This window comes from Falco rusticolus, chromosome 9 (assembly GCF_015220075.1).
Source record: "Falco rusticolus isolate bFalRus1 chromosome 9, bFalRus1.pri, whole genome shotgun sequence".
Classification (NCBI taxonomy): Eukaryota; Metazoa; Chordata; class Aves; order Falconiformes; family Falconidae; genus Falco; species Falco rusticolus.
The window spans coordinates 41,193,939-41,206,268 of NC_051195.1; the positions used below are offsets into that span (position 1 = coordinate 41,193,939).

At 57.2% G+C, this 12,330-nt stretch overlaps 2 protein-coding genes across 3 annotated transcripts; both read right to left on the bottom strand.

Annotated features, from left to right (window-relative positions):
- Positions 1-827: 827 nt before the first annotated feature.
- On the bottom strand, positions 828-7,130 carry LOC119153903 (alpha-1-acid glycoprotein-like). Of its 2 annotated transcripts, XM_037400873.1 has the most exons (6): positions 6,001-7,130; positions 5,325-5,467; positions 4,609-4,682; positions 3,701-3,811; positions 2,831-2,934; positions 828-973 (listed from the first exon to the last, which is right to left on the bottom strand). In XM_037400873.1, exons 1-6 carry the CDS (start codon positions 6,103-6,105, stop codon positions 860-862), a joined length of 651 nt encoding a protein of 216 aa, XP_037256770.1. In that variant the 5' UTR covers positions 6,106-7,130; the 3' UTR covers positions 828-859. The 2 variants fall into 2 exon arrangements, with proteins under 2 accessions (XP_037256770.1, XP_037256771.1); XM_037400874.1 differs by lacking the exon at positions 3,701-3,811.
- An 87-nt stretch (positions 7,131-7,217) lies between these two features.
- LOC119153904 (alpha-1-acid glycoprotein 1-like) lies at positions 7,218-9,679 on the bottom strand. The gene is made up of 6 exons (XM_037400875.1): positions 9,528-9,679; positions 8,747-8,889; positions 8,435-8,505; positions 8,011-8,112; positions 7,645-7,745; positions 7,218-7,471 (listed from the first exon to the last, which is right to left on the bottom strand). Exons 1-6 carry the CDS (start codon positions 9,636-9,638, stop codon positions 7,415-7,417), a joined length of 585 nt encoding a protein of 194 aa, XP_037256772.1. The 5' UTR covers positions 9,639-9,679; the 3' UTR covers positions 7,218-7,414.
- Positions 9,680-12,330: the final 2,651 nt, after the last annotated feature.

Genomic DNA, 12,330 nt, shown 5'->3' on the forward strand with positions numbered 1-12,330 from the left:
AAGCAGTCTTTTTTTTGGTAAACTCTCCCTGTTTTCACAAACAGAGTGACAGTGCTTTCCTCCCTTTGGGGCTGGGGGCGTGATAAGGGATGTGTGAGATGCCTGACAGTGCAGGGGTGGTAGTGCCAGAGGCATGGAGAGTCCATGCGAATCCTGGCACTTGAACCTTCTCGCCTCTGGGGTGCTGGGCTTATTGGGGAAATGAGGAAATACAGCCTTTTTCTCTGGGGAAGTAAAAGCCAGCCTGGGTTGGTTAGCACCCCTTCCCTCTCTGGCAGGAGAGTAATTTGTCATTACCATACTGTGTTGCCAACCTTGCTGTGGACGAACACTACCAGGGAGCGCTCGCCCTATCCGAAGGCTTTGGGCAAGAACACCTGCCCCAGCTGGGCTGCTTCTGGCAGTCGAGCTGCTGCCAGGAGGATTGGGTGGCTGCTCCTAGCTAAGCACCCTCCTCCTCTCAGACTACAGTTAAAGATGTTTCCAGCCTTCTGTTTACTCGTTACTCACCAAATGCTTGGTGCGCTCATTTACAATAGTTAATGATTGCCCTCTCCTGGTTAGCCTCTATTACTGCTTCATTTAATACTTCTTTTTTAGTAGAGCTCGTGTGCAACCTTAGTGTGAAGCTGAGTGAACTGAGTCAGTGCCGAAAAAACTTCCACGTGTCACCTTGTCTCGCATCCCTGATTGCTTAAGACTTGACTTTTCTCAACTCCCAGTTGAATGGCCCACAAGGTGTATGTGGTGTGCAGTTTCTTTTTGCAAGCCCTGCTGATCTCTTCAGAACCCCTGCTCTCCAACACCTCGGCAAGAAAAGCACCAGATTTGAAGAAAACATTTATTGTGTAACATGGCATCAGTTACCCTCGCTCCCAGGTGGGTGGGTACCCGGAGGAGGGGATGCTGTGACAGCAGCTGTGGGCTCCGTGCATGGGCTGTTTCCTTCGATTTCTTTCGTTTGACACAGCTCCTTCCAAAACAACAATAACAGGGTAAGTGAAATGGCCAGTGCACCAGCAGGAGAGAATTTACTGAAGCAAGAAGTATTTTTCATTTCCTTTTTATCTGATTGTAAGTCTAAGAGGGACTAGAGAAGCTACGGGCTTCCCTGCGCTGCCCCAGTTGCAGAAGGTCTGGCCCAGGTGCTGAGCTGCTGCTGCTGCCATTTCCCACACCTGTGCTGTAATGAGGGAAGGAGGCAAAGCTGTGCTGTGCTGGGCACTCAGTAAGTGGGCTCTGCAGGAAAGAGGGATTCAAACTTTCTGAGAAATAAGTAAGAAGCTGGTGCTACCCAGGTACTTGGAATCAGCATGGTTTAAGTTCTGCTACTTACTGCCTTGCGCTGATGCAGGGTACACACAACTCTCTGCTCTGGTGCTCTGTTCACATCCATCTCCTTCAGCCTGATGTTAAACGTCCCCAAAAATCTTTTCTGCATTCATTTAATCAGTTTCATTTTACTCCTCGGATATGTCCTGCCTCTTGGCCAGGCAAAGACCCCTTCTCTGCCAACAGCAATTGTCCCAGAGCATGTAAGAACACACATTTCTGGCTTATTCCTCTCACCTTACTGTTCTCTGAACTGCACTCACCGTGCCCATATTTAAATGTGATCCAGACACCTCTGCAACCCCCTGGGTCAGCAGGTGCTTGCTGCTAGTTAGGGAGAGCTGGGCCCTGCCTCCCAGGTGCTGCTTGTTGCCTAATGAAGAGAGGAGCCCTGCCCCTGCCCCACCACGGGGGCTTCAACCTGCCCCTGTGCTCCTCCTTGGCTCCCTGAACCTGGCCAGGGTGGTCCTAAATGCAGCATCGTGGGGCTCAGGGGGGTGTTGGGGGCTACGTTGGGTTTGGCCAAGCTGCTCGGACTGGGGTTTTGGGCATCTCTGGAAGCTCCGAGCCTCCTGATGAGGATGAGCAGGCAGCCAGGACGGGATGGGAAGGTAAGACATTTTTCACCTCTGCTTTGCAAGAGGAAGCCTGGCCATGCTGCCCTGGGGCCAGGGTCATTTTCAGGATAGAATGTCCTAAATCAGGTGGCAGAGGTTAGTGCTGCATCTGGTTAATGTGTCAATGGAAAAATGAAAAGAAAAAGGCTGGTTTTGTAGGAGTGGGTGGTGTTGCCTCTTTCCTGATGTCTGGTGGGGCCAGGAGCTCAGGGTGGGACCCCAGCTCAAAAGGAGCCTCTGTGCTGGACACCCCTCGCTGGGGCAGGGGGGGACTGGCTTGTGTGATCTTCCTGCACTTCCAGCTATCCAGGCTGGGACCCCGCTCATCACAAAGCACCTCGGGGTGCCAGACAAGCAAATCCCAACCTGAAAACAAGCCGAGGTTCTTAGGAGTCTGGTTGTAGCTTGGGCTGAAGCACGGCCATGCAGCGCCCCAGGGCTCCGGCCCCTCTCGCCCCTTGCTGGGGGCAGCTGGCCCTCTGAGGGGGGGGGTAGGTGGGCAAAATCAAGAATTTCAGAGAAAAAGTCCTGTGCTTTGGCTATCTCCCCCTGGTAGGGGGGCAGGCAGTTAGCAGGTTTGCCCCGGAGATGCTCAGGTGCAGGTATTTCCTTTGGGGAGTCGCGTATCTGGGGGAACAGGGTTGTTGTTTTAAACCACTGTCATTGTCAAAGCAAACCTGCATTTATTTAGTCCTGAAATTATTTCCATCACCTCAAAAATGTCTCTCCAAGACCCTGTTTTGGTGGCTGGAGCTGCAGCCCGGGGTCTTGGCACCCCTGCCCGGGGTCTTGGCACCCCTGCCGGGGGTCTTGGCACCCCTGCCCGGGGTGGGGGCTGCGGCAGCTCTGCCAGCCCTCGCCCACACGTGACAGCCACATACCGTTTTCCACGGCGCGTACACGACTGCCTCCTCGCTCAGCCCCAGGCAGGTGGCGTGGCGCTGGAACTCTTCCCGGTGGGCTGTGCTCACGCTCAGGTTTCGGGCTGGAAAAGGAGAAGCATCTTCCAGGTGTTAAACAGGGATCGGTGGCCTTGGCACGGCCCTTCGTGCCGCATCCCTGCCCTGCCCGCCTCCCTCCCCAGTGCTCCCACCCACCTGCTCTCTGCCAGGGTCTCTTATCCCCCTGGCGCACACACCTGAACAAAACCAACCTTGGGCATCGCTTTTTGTAACCCCCTCCCCAACCAGCTCTGTCCCTGCCTGCTGTGGGGGGCTGCGGGACAGCCTGATAGTCCTGGGGCATGGGGAGGGATGAGGCGGGCGCGGGGGCTTTTTTCTATGTGTCTTCAAACTCTCTTAAGCCACCGTCGTGGGGCTCAGGGGAGCACTGGGAAGCTCAAGGGCTAAGGTGCTGCTTTACAGGGTTGTGGGTAGATCTGATCGGCTTTGCCTCTGCTGGTACTGCAACACCACATGCTCTGCCCTGGGGAGATAAATACCAAAAAACTACAGTTGGGTTGAAAATATTGAGATTTTACAATGGTATCAATGCTGAATTGTATTTGCTTCCTGTTCTTTGAATGTTTATGTCGTGAGTGGGTTTTGTCCTTAACTTGTGCTTTCCGCTCTACCAAGAGATTTTGGTTTTAATGGGATTTGTAAGTATTCCTGTGACCCCGGGACAGCGATCTTGGGGAAATCACTGACTCTTGGTGAAACCAAGCTGCTGTGTGGTTTTAGCTGATAACTATGAGTGTGTTTTGGTTTCCCACAATAACTTTAAGTTACTTTAGGATGGAGTTTGCATACCGTAGAGATACAGTCCCAAATACGTCCTTTCCCTCTGCAGTTGGTACTGGATGAGTAAAACATCTTCAGAACTGAAGTTCATCAGCATCCCCACGGTTTGCTGGGTCTTGGCTTTGAGAGAACAGCGTTGGGGTTGGGAAGAGCCGTAACATTCAGATTTCAGTGCTGCAGCAGTGCTAAACTGCAGCCCAGGTGTGGGCAATGCCAGCAGCCCCCGGGATCCGGCCCTTAGCAGTGGGTGAGGACAGATGTCCTGATGTAGGGCGAGCTGTTGGGCTCTTGGTTTATTTGAATTGTATTTCTGACATGTGGGTCTGGGGTGCAGAGGATCCAAAGTTGCTCAGTTCCCACCCTGCCATTGCAATGCTGGGTGGCATGGCTCGCTGCTGCTGGGGGTGTGGGTGGGTCTGCCCAGCCCCGAGTGCCTGGTCTGGCAGCTTGGGGGGCTGCAAAACTGGGGGGAAGCTGTCCCCGCTCATGGCAGTGCCGTCCTGGCTGGGCCACTGCTAACTGTCTTGGGGTTTGCAATTCCCACCCCATTTCTACAGGGAGGAGGAAACAATTCTGAATGTGAGGCTTCATTAATTCGCTGAAACCTGCCATAAACGTTCCCCTCCTTTCCCTGAGGAAATAACTTTACAAACAAGGTGGTTTTCTCCTGTGGGGATGGGAGCGGGTTTGCTCCCTGACCCCAGCACTGCATTGCTTCATAGGGCTCAACATGGCAGGGCAGCGATCCTGGGGTGCCCTGGCCCTGGGGGGCTGCGTGGAGCCCACCGAGGCTTCAAACAGACAAAATGATGGGGGAATAAACACACCAGACAATGTAAAACATGGATACGGCCCCTTTGCGTGTCTCAGCCCATCCAAAAAATGGACTGGGTGATAACCCTGCAGGCGCTGCTCACCGTGCCTCACCAGCGTGGTGTTATCGGCCGTGGTTTCGAAGTAGGTGGAGTTGTTGGTGAGACATTGGTCCCCCCTGGAGAGAGAGAGAGGGGAAGGGGGTGATGCAGGGAAGGGGAACAGGAGACCCCCTGCCATGGACTGGAAAGGACTGGCAAAGCCCTGGCCCCCCATGGGCACCCGCCAGCTATGCGGCTGGGCGAGCTGCTCCCGCTGCTGAAGTTGAGCCATTCCTCCTGTGCGTTTGTCTGACCTCCACCTGCAGCTCGGGGTCTCAGCCTTGCCCTTGCCCTGCTCCTTGCTGGTGAGACCTTTTCCACCCCAGAATAACTGAAACTACAGAGTTGCCTGCATCGGCATGGAAAAACTCATCCCCTTAAAGCCTGACCATGGGGGGAAGAAACTTTCGGTGCCTGGTGGAGTTTGCAGGGGCCTTGGAGAGACCCCCCCTCACCCATGTCCTCTGTGCCCACAGGGCTCAGCCCCTGTGTGACCTCTGTGCCCTGCAAAATCTGCCTGACCGTGCGGGCTGTTGACATAAATAAATGGATAAAGAGGGCGAGGAAGAAAGGAGATGGGAGAGCGTGCACAGAGTGGCCAGGAGTGACCCTCCCTGCGGAGACTAACTGAAAGCGTGCCCGTACCTTGTGCTGAAATGGCTGCAGCCTGTGTGTGGGGGTCTGTGTGTGGGGGGCAGAGACCCGGGGGGGCACCTTACACAGCTAGGTGCTGGGTGATGAGCAGCTCCTGCTCGCTGGTGCGGGGCTCCACGCAGAGGTGGCCGTGGTCGATGAGCAGCATCTCCAGGAGGTGCTGGGGCAGCTGAGCGGCCCCGGCCACGTACAGCCACATCCCCAGCAGCTGTGGGGAGAGAGGGGCAGGGTGGCGAGAGCTTTTGGGTTTGCAGGGGGAGCTTTGGGGAAGAGATTTCCACCCTCCCCGTGGCAAAACGGTTGGTTTTGACCTCAAGCCGGAGCTAGCTCTCCCTCTTGCGCCACACCAGCAACAAAATGAAACCTGTAGAAATGTGTGGCCGAGGGGGAATGGTGGAGCTGGGGACTGGGGAATGGTGCTGGTGTTGGCTGTGGGGCATGGTCAGGACAGCCCTGTGCTGCTGTGGGGGATTTGCACCAAAAAATACCCAGCCAGCCCCCCTTGTTCCAGGGTGACCTTTGGCACTGGCTTGGGGGCTGTGAGAAAACTGGGTAATTTGGGCTGGTTTGGAAAGCAAAGATTTCCATTTGTTGCAGATGTTTTGCTGAGGGTGCCTCAGCACGTGTGCCAGGGGGACGAGGGGGGTTCCCCCATTTCCCAGGGGTCAGTGAGGCTCAGCAGAGCACCCACGGGCTCGTTGCAGGAGCGGGGAAGACCCCCGGGGCTCGGGTCTCTCCTACCTTTGGCGCTGTGGTGTTGTCAGGGCGCAGGGCTCCGCAGGGGAAGGAGGCTGTGGGCAGCAGTGCCGTGAGGCTGAGGACGGCAGCGATGGTGGCCGTGGCCATGGCTGCAGCAGTGGGCAGCGAGTGAAGCTGGGGCAGGCTGACGCGCTCGCTCAGCTGTTTGCTCTTGCAGCCCTGCAGGGGGGCATGGGACTGCCGGGGGCTGCTGGCCCCGCGCCCTTGGTGCAACCAGCACCACTCAGGCCAGAGAGGAGCCGCGTGCCCCGTGCTGACCCCGGTGCTGGCCCTGGCCTTGGCTGGGGCCACTGGTGCTGAGTGTCCGGAGCTGTGGGCAGTTGGTGTGGCCAGAGGTGACAGGGCAATGCACTTGCTGCATTTAAGACTTGAATCTGCCCTAAATTAGCCTATTTTTCCCCTGTGAGCTGCCATTGTAGCTGCCTCTTGCTCCGCTGATGAAGCACGGTGCAGTGGCTGGGCTGCAGCCCTCCCTGCACCTTGGGCAAAGCCCAGGGGCCTTCAAAGAGAAGGGCAGGTATTTTTACTGTCCTTGCCAAAACTGGCCACAGAGATGGGCTGAAGGGCCCCAGGAGGTCACCTCTGTCCTGCTGGATGCATCCCCTGTGGCAGCTCCTTGACCCTCTGTCCTGCTGCTGTCCCTATGCTGCCGGGGCTTTTCTGCCTTTTTCTGGCTTTATTTCTATTTTCCTTTTCCCCTCTGGTAGCAGAGCTTCCCCGCGTCCCTCGGCGTGGCCCTGGGGGATGGTGTGTCCATCCTTTCCCCCTTTCCTGGCTCAGAGACACCCAGGGAAGGCACGATGCCACCCTGTCTTACCCCACCTGGCTGTGATCCCTGCACAAGCCCCTGCCGTGGGCTTGAAAATTTCGGGTGGGATATTCAGGTGCTAAAAGCACCTTGGCTAGTTTGAGTCATGGGGGGGGACGGGACGACCCGAGGTGGTTGGCAGGTTTATGTGGGGTCAGGGCTGGTGGGGGGGTACTCAACTCCTGATGCTCCGTGGCTGGAGGGGACCTGCCGGGTGGGGTGGCAGGGAGGTGCCGGTGCCACCGCGGAGCTGGTGGGAGCTTGAACCTGGGGGGTTTCATCTGGGGCTTTTCACGGCTCTCAGGGGTTTTGGAGATGCAGCATTGTGGGCAGGGCAGGCAGGAGGGGTCCTGCCAGCGGTCCTGGGGGGGATGCAGCAGGAGCGGCAGGCGGTTGTAACACAGGCATTTATTTCAGGTCTGGGCAAAAACAGGGAAACTGAGCGTTTCACTTGCAAGGAAAGGCCCAAACCTCAACAGCGAGTCCTGAGGCTGTGCTGAGCCCAGCCGGGGCCGCGGACAGGGAGTTCCCTGTGGAGGGGCTGGAGGAGGAGGATGAGGATGGAGTGGCTGACCCAGCCCGTGGGGGTTACTCCAGCTGTGGATCCGTGTTGCCTTCGCCCGTCTCCTCGCCGGGACAGGCATCCTGCGGGAGATGGGGAGGGTGGCTGTCGGTGCTCTGTCACCGAGAGCAGGATCGGCCGAGGTGGATGCTCGCGGGGGAGAGGGACAGCCATGGGGGGCACCCACCTTACACCCCCGCTGGAGCCCCATCCCAGCAGGGGCAGGGGCTGGCCCGCCCTGGGGAGCGGTTCGTACCTTTTCAGAAGTGGAGAAAATCTCCTCCTCTGTGAAGCCCAGGCAGTGCAGCTGGGCTTTGAACTCCTCCAGGTGCTCCTTGCTCACGTTGGGTGTCCGGGCTGTCAGAGAAATGGGGCAGTAAAAGAAGAAGGGGAGGCGGCGGGGTGGGTGGGGGGGGTGGGGAGAGAAGGGAGTTTTAGGGGGTGCTTTGCTCCTTGGTGGTGCCCATAATGTGGACAGGGAGCATGCTGCCTGCCCACCCCCACCTTTCCCCTCTGGGGGGGGGCAGAAGGGGCTTTGTGCCCTGCCTGCGAGGGCTGGGGATGCCCTCAGGGTGTCCCCAGGCAGGGACAGACCCCACAAATCAGGACAGCACCCGCTCACCTGACAGGCTCAGGCTCGTGAAGTCATTGCTGATGTGCTTCAGGATCAGCAGGTCTTTGTCACTTTGGATCACTTTGGCTATGGAAACCGTCTGGTCATCAACTGGAAGGTACAAGGAGAACAGAGTCCTCTGTTAGCGAGGGTCGCTTGGGGTCGGGGTGCAGCTGGGGCAGAGCTGGCAGTGTGGTGGGGGCTGCTCGTCCCCAGGGCACCCATCCCAGTGGGGACCAGTCTGGTCCTACACGCTGCCATATCCATTGCATGGAGCAGAAGAAATTCCTCCCTCCCCCCTTCCTCCAGCCATGCATTCAGGTGTAAAAGGGCTGGGTGCCGGGGGCGCAGGGTGCCCAGTACCGGGGGATGGAGGTGGGAGGGTGCAAGGTGCGGCTGCGGTTCCCCCCCGGCGCTGCAGCTGCGGTATTACCGTGCATCAGGGTGGAGTTGTGCCAAAAGACGTGGATCTTGCTGACGTTCTTCACCACGCACGTCTCGTTCCTGCGGGGCAGAGAGGTCAGATGGGGCAAATATCCGCGCCCCCCATCCCCCCAGACTGCCCCAACCAAACCCAAGGGATTCAGAACTTGAGCCAGGCTGCACAGCTGAAATAAATTTGGCATAGCCGCCGCGTTGCAGCCCCGGATTTGTGAGGGTGCCTCAGCCCGGAGGTTGGCACCAGCGGGTGGAAATGCCCCCGGGGATGGGGGAGCTGAGTGAGGGGGTGAAGCCTCATCCTTACAGTCTCAGGACTTCGATGGTATTGAGCTCGTCCTCATGGCTGCTGGGGAAGATGGAAAAACTTGCGTGTTTCAGCGCTTTCAGCTCTGCCAGGTGAGGCGGGTACCTGGAGGCACCAGAAATGTAGATCCAGTGTCCCAGGAGCTGCAGAGAGGAGCAGAGTAGGGAAGGGTTGGGGGGGCCAGGCTGTGTTCACCCATGGCCACGACATGAGTGAAAGCAGACGCTGTGCCCTACTGTCCTGTGGCCATGAACACGCTGGGCAGGAGCCGGGCTGGGTGAGGGGCTCCTGGCTTTGTCCCCTCCCCACTACAGCGACGCTCCAGCTCCCAGGATGGCCAGCTAGTTTCTGCGGTGGCGTTCCTCCTGCTCTGCGCCTGGCGCTCGTTCACTTTCCTCCCATTAAACATCCCCAAGGGACTAAATACTGTTTATGCAGTGAAGGGTTTTGCAGATGGAGACTGTGACCCGAGTCCCCATCACATGAAGGGCTTAAAATAGCGGCAAAGCACCAGGGCGGAGCTGACAGCCCCATTTGCACAGGGCATGGAAGAGGGAGCCCTCCGAAAGCGCCTGCTTGTGAGATTATGGGTGCAGAGCTGCACGGCTTCACCCCTTCCCCATGGCCCTGCCAGCAGGCTTGGGTTTTGTTAGGAAAATAGGCACAGGGAGGCAGCGAGATCGGCGCTGAGCTGCCGACTGGGTTCGTAGCCTCTTCCTGGACCCGTAAGGGCTGGAGATGCCAATGGGAAAGGAGAGGATGGGCTGAGGGCAGGGCTTACCCCAGGGATGGTGGAGTTGTCGAAGGTGACCGGGACGAGCGGGGCGCAGGTGGGGGGCTCGGTGGCAAGGGTGAGCGGCAGCCCCAGGAGGAGGGTGAGGGTGGCCAGCATTGCTGGGTCGGCCAGGAGGAAGCTCCTGCTATGATGGGCTGTTGCTCAGCTCCGTCCCTTATATACGGCCGCCGGCAAAGCTGGGCGTCGCCAGCCCTGCTGTGCTTGTTCAGTGGCTGGGCTGTTTGCTCAGGCGTGAAGCAATAGCAGGTGGAGGAAATTCAACTTGCAAAAGCTTGGATTTCTCCAGCAGGAAAGAAAAAAAAAACCAACCCCAAACTGCAACCCCATGTTTCACCAGTACAGGCTTTTGTTCTCGGAAACTGCAGTTAATTTTGTGGGTGCCTGGCGAAGCACCTGGCTGGCTCCAGGTGTGTTTGGTGGCCTCGGGGGCATCCAATGGCACCTGGATGTGGCTTTCCTCCCCAGGGCAAAGAAATCCCCTGGCCATGGCTTGGCTGGGGCTGTGCAGGCTTTGGGTGGGCACCGGCCTCACTCTTTGCTGGGCACAGGGCTGGCACTGGGCACACGTGTGCTCTCATGTGGGGGCACCGCGTGGGTGCTGCTGGGGCTGGGACCTGGTGCTGCAGTTCGGTGTCCGCAGCAGGATTTGGCCCCTTGCAAGCTGGGAGCCCTCAGCACAGGAAAGGCAGGGACCTGCTGGAGCGGGGCCAGGGGCCACAAAACCCACCCGAGGGCTGGGGCTGTTCAGCCTGGAGCAGAGATGGCTCCAGGGAGACCTTAGAGCAGCCTCCCAGTGCTTGGAGGGGACTTACAAGAAAACTGACTTTTCAGCAGAGCCTGTAGTGACGTGACAAGGGGGAATGGTTTTAAAGTAAAAGAGGGCAGAGTCAGACTAGATATAAAGCAGTGCTGGGACAGGCTGCCCAGAGAGGTGGTGGATGCCCCATTCCTGGAAACATTCAGGCTTGGGTTGGACGTGGCGCTGAGCAGCCTGGTCTAGGTGAAGGTGTCCCTGCTCACTGCGGGGGGTGGGCTAGGTGGCCGTTGAAGGTCCCTCCCAACCCAACCCACTCTGTGCTCTGATGACAAGCTGCGCCCACCCACCCACCATCGCCTTCCTCTCACCCGTGGTGCTGCGGCCCAGCCTTGCTGTCTGAGCAGCTCAGTGGGACCCTTCATCCATGAAATCTGGGGAGGTGGGGGCAGTGTGTGTGTGTTGTCCCCCTTTCCTGCTGTGCTCCCTTTTGTGTGCTGGCAGCCTTTGGTGCTCGTGGCTTATCTTAGCCCAGTGATGAAGTGGTGATGAAGTGGCCTTTAGGCTGTGGATGCCGATACCATACATAGCTGATTATCGTACGTAATCTACAATAGCTAGTAGAGACAAGGACTTGTTTAATAATTCCTGGGGTGGGTGGTGGAGTGGTGTGTGGTATGAGGCAGGGGAAACACCAGTGCAGTGGACTCAGGCTTTTAACAAAATAAATTACAGCTTCTTTAAATGCAGAGTCTCTCTATTTAACAGTGTCTTCTCTCCCCTCTAACTTTGGCCTCGTAATTAAATGCATTGATTGATTTATTAACTGTGTTTGCTTTTCCCCTGACTACAAGCAACCTGTTTCAGGAGCAGCAGGCTTACACGAGCGAGAGTCAGCCCCAACCGAGCCAGGTTTTACTGCGCTGCCAAAGCTGGGCTGGTGCCATCATGCAGCCCCCCCTGTGCCGGGGGTCCCAGCGTGCTGCCGGGAAGGGGTGCAGCCCCAGGTGAGCAAACACAGTGTGGCCCCTTCCCGCACTCCTGACGCAACCCGGGATCGGCCAGGGCAGCTCCCGTGCGTGGTGTAATGGGGTGTGGGGCGGTCACCTGTGTCCCCTTCCCTGGCTTTGCTGCCATCTCCAACGTGCTGCCGGTGGCAGCAGGGACAGCCACCGCCATCTAGCCTGGGGCTGGGGCCAGGTGACCTCCTTAGCAAGGAGATGTTGGGTTTCAAAGTCAGCTTGGAGCAACTGAGATGTGATTTGGGTTTCAGCAATGAATAAAAAATCAGCTCGGCTCTTTCCTCCCCCTTTTTTAAATTTTATGGTTTTTTCTTTTCCTCTTGCTCCCCAGCACTGCGCCGATGGCAGTGGGTGAGCGTGGCGCCGCGCAGGAGCAGGGAGGCACCAGAATCCCAGCCTTGTCATTCATCGAGCATTGGAATCATTGTGCTGAGGGGTGGGCAGGTCATGCCGAGGAAGGGTTTTGGGCTGGGGGTTGGGGTCCCTGGCTCACCTGGAGGGGCTCTGGGCTGGGGGGGTGTCTCACACCAACACCGGCATCCCCAAGCAGCGGGGTATTGCTGCACCTCTTGCCCACTTAGTTTCCCATGAAGAAGCAAAAGACCCAAACCAGTCCCATTTCATTGCCTCAGTTTTAAATATTTATTTAAAGTAAAAAAGAAAAAAAAAAAAAGGAAGAAAAGAAGTAGAGAAGGAAGAAAAACTTTAACGAGAACAAACGGTAACTCCAGTCTTGAGAAAACATGGAAAACTGATGGTGAGAGGATGAGAGAGGGCAAAACCAGGAGTGTGGGAGTGTGCGCAGGGGAAGGCAGCAAGCCTGATGAGCGATGGTGATTTTTGGCCTGGGGGTGCTGGGGTGAGCTGCCCCGGGTGGGGGTGAGGTATTTCTGAGCAGAGGCAGGGCTGCATGGAGGGTGAGGTATTTGGGACAGATCTTGTTAACCTTTTCTGATGGTTGTTGGAAACCAACCAGCAGGCAGTAGTTAAAAAAAAAAAAAGTACACAAAAA

What these genes read in the sequence shown, in the direction of transcription:
- LOC119153903 (XM_037400873.1), bottom strand. Translation starts at nt 6,105, where the DNA reads ATGGCCACGGCCACCATCGCTGCCGTCCTCAGCCTCACGGCACTGCTG. An exon ending in ATCACCCAGCACCTAGCTGT is followed by an intron (nt 4,683 to 5,324) that starts GTAAGGTGCCCC and finishes CTCTCTCTCCAG; the next exon opens with GGGGGACCAATGTCTCACCA. An exon ending in TTTGGGACTGTATCTCTACG is followed by an intron (nt 2,935 to 3,700) that starts GTATGCAAACTC and finishes CTCCTTTTCCAG; the next exon opens with CCCGAAACCTGAGCGTGAGC.
- LOC119153904 (XM_037400875.1), bottom strand. Translation starts at nt 9,638, where the DNA reads ATGCTGGCCACCCTCACCCTCCTCCTGGGGCTGCCGCTCACCCTTGCC. An exon ending in CAACTCCACCCTGATGCACG is followed by an intron (nt 8,113 to 8,434) that starts GTAATACCGCAG and finishes TGTACCTTCCAG; the next exon opens with TTGATGACCAGACGGTTTCC. An exon ending in TTTTCTCCACTTCTGAAAAG is followed by an intron (nt 7,472 to 7,644) that starts GTACGAACCGCT and finishes CATCTCCCGCAG; the next exon opens with GATGCCTGTCCCGGCGAGGA.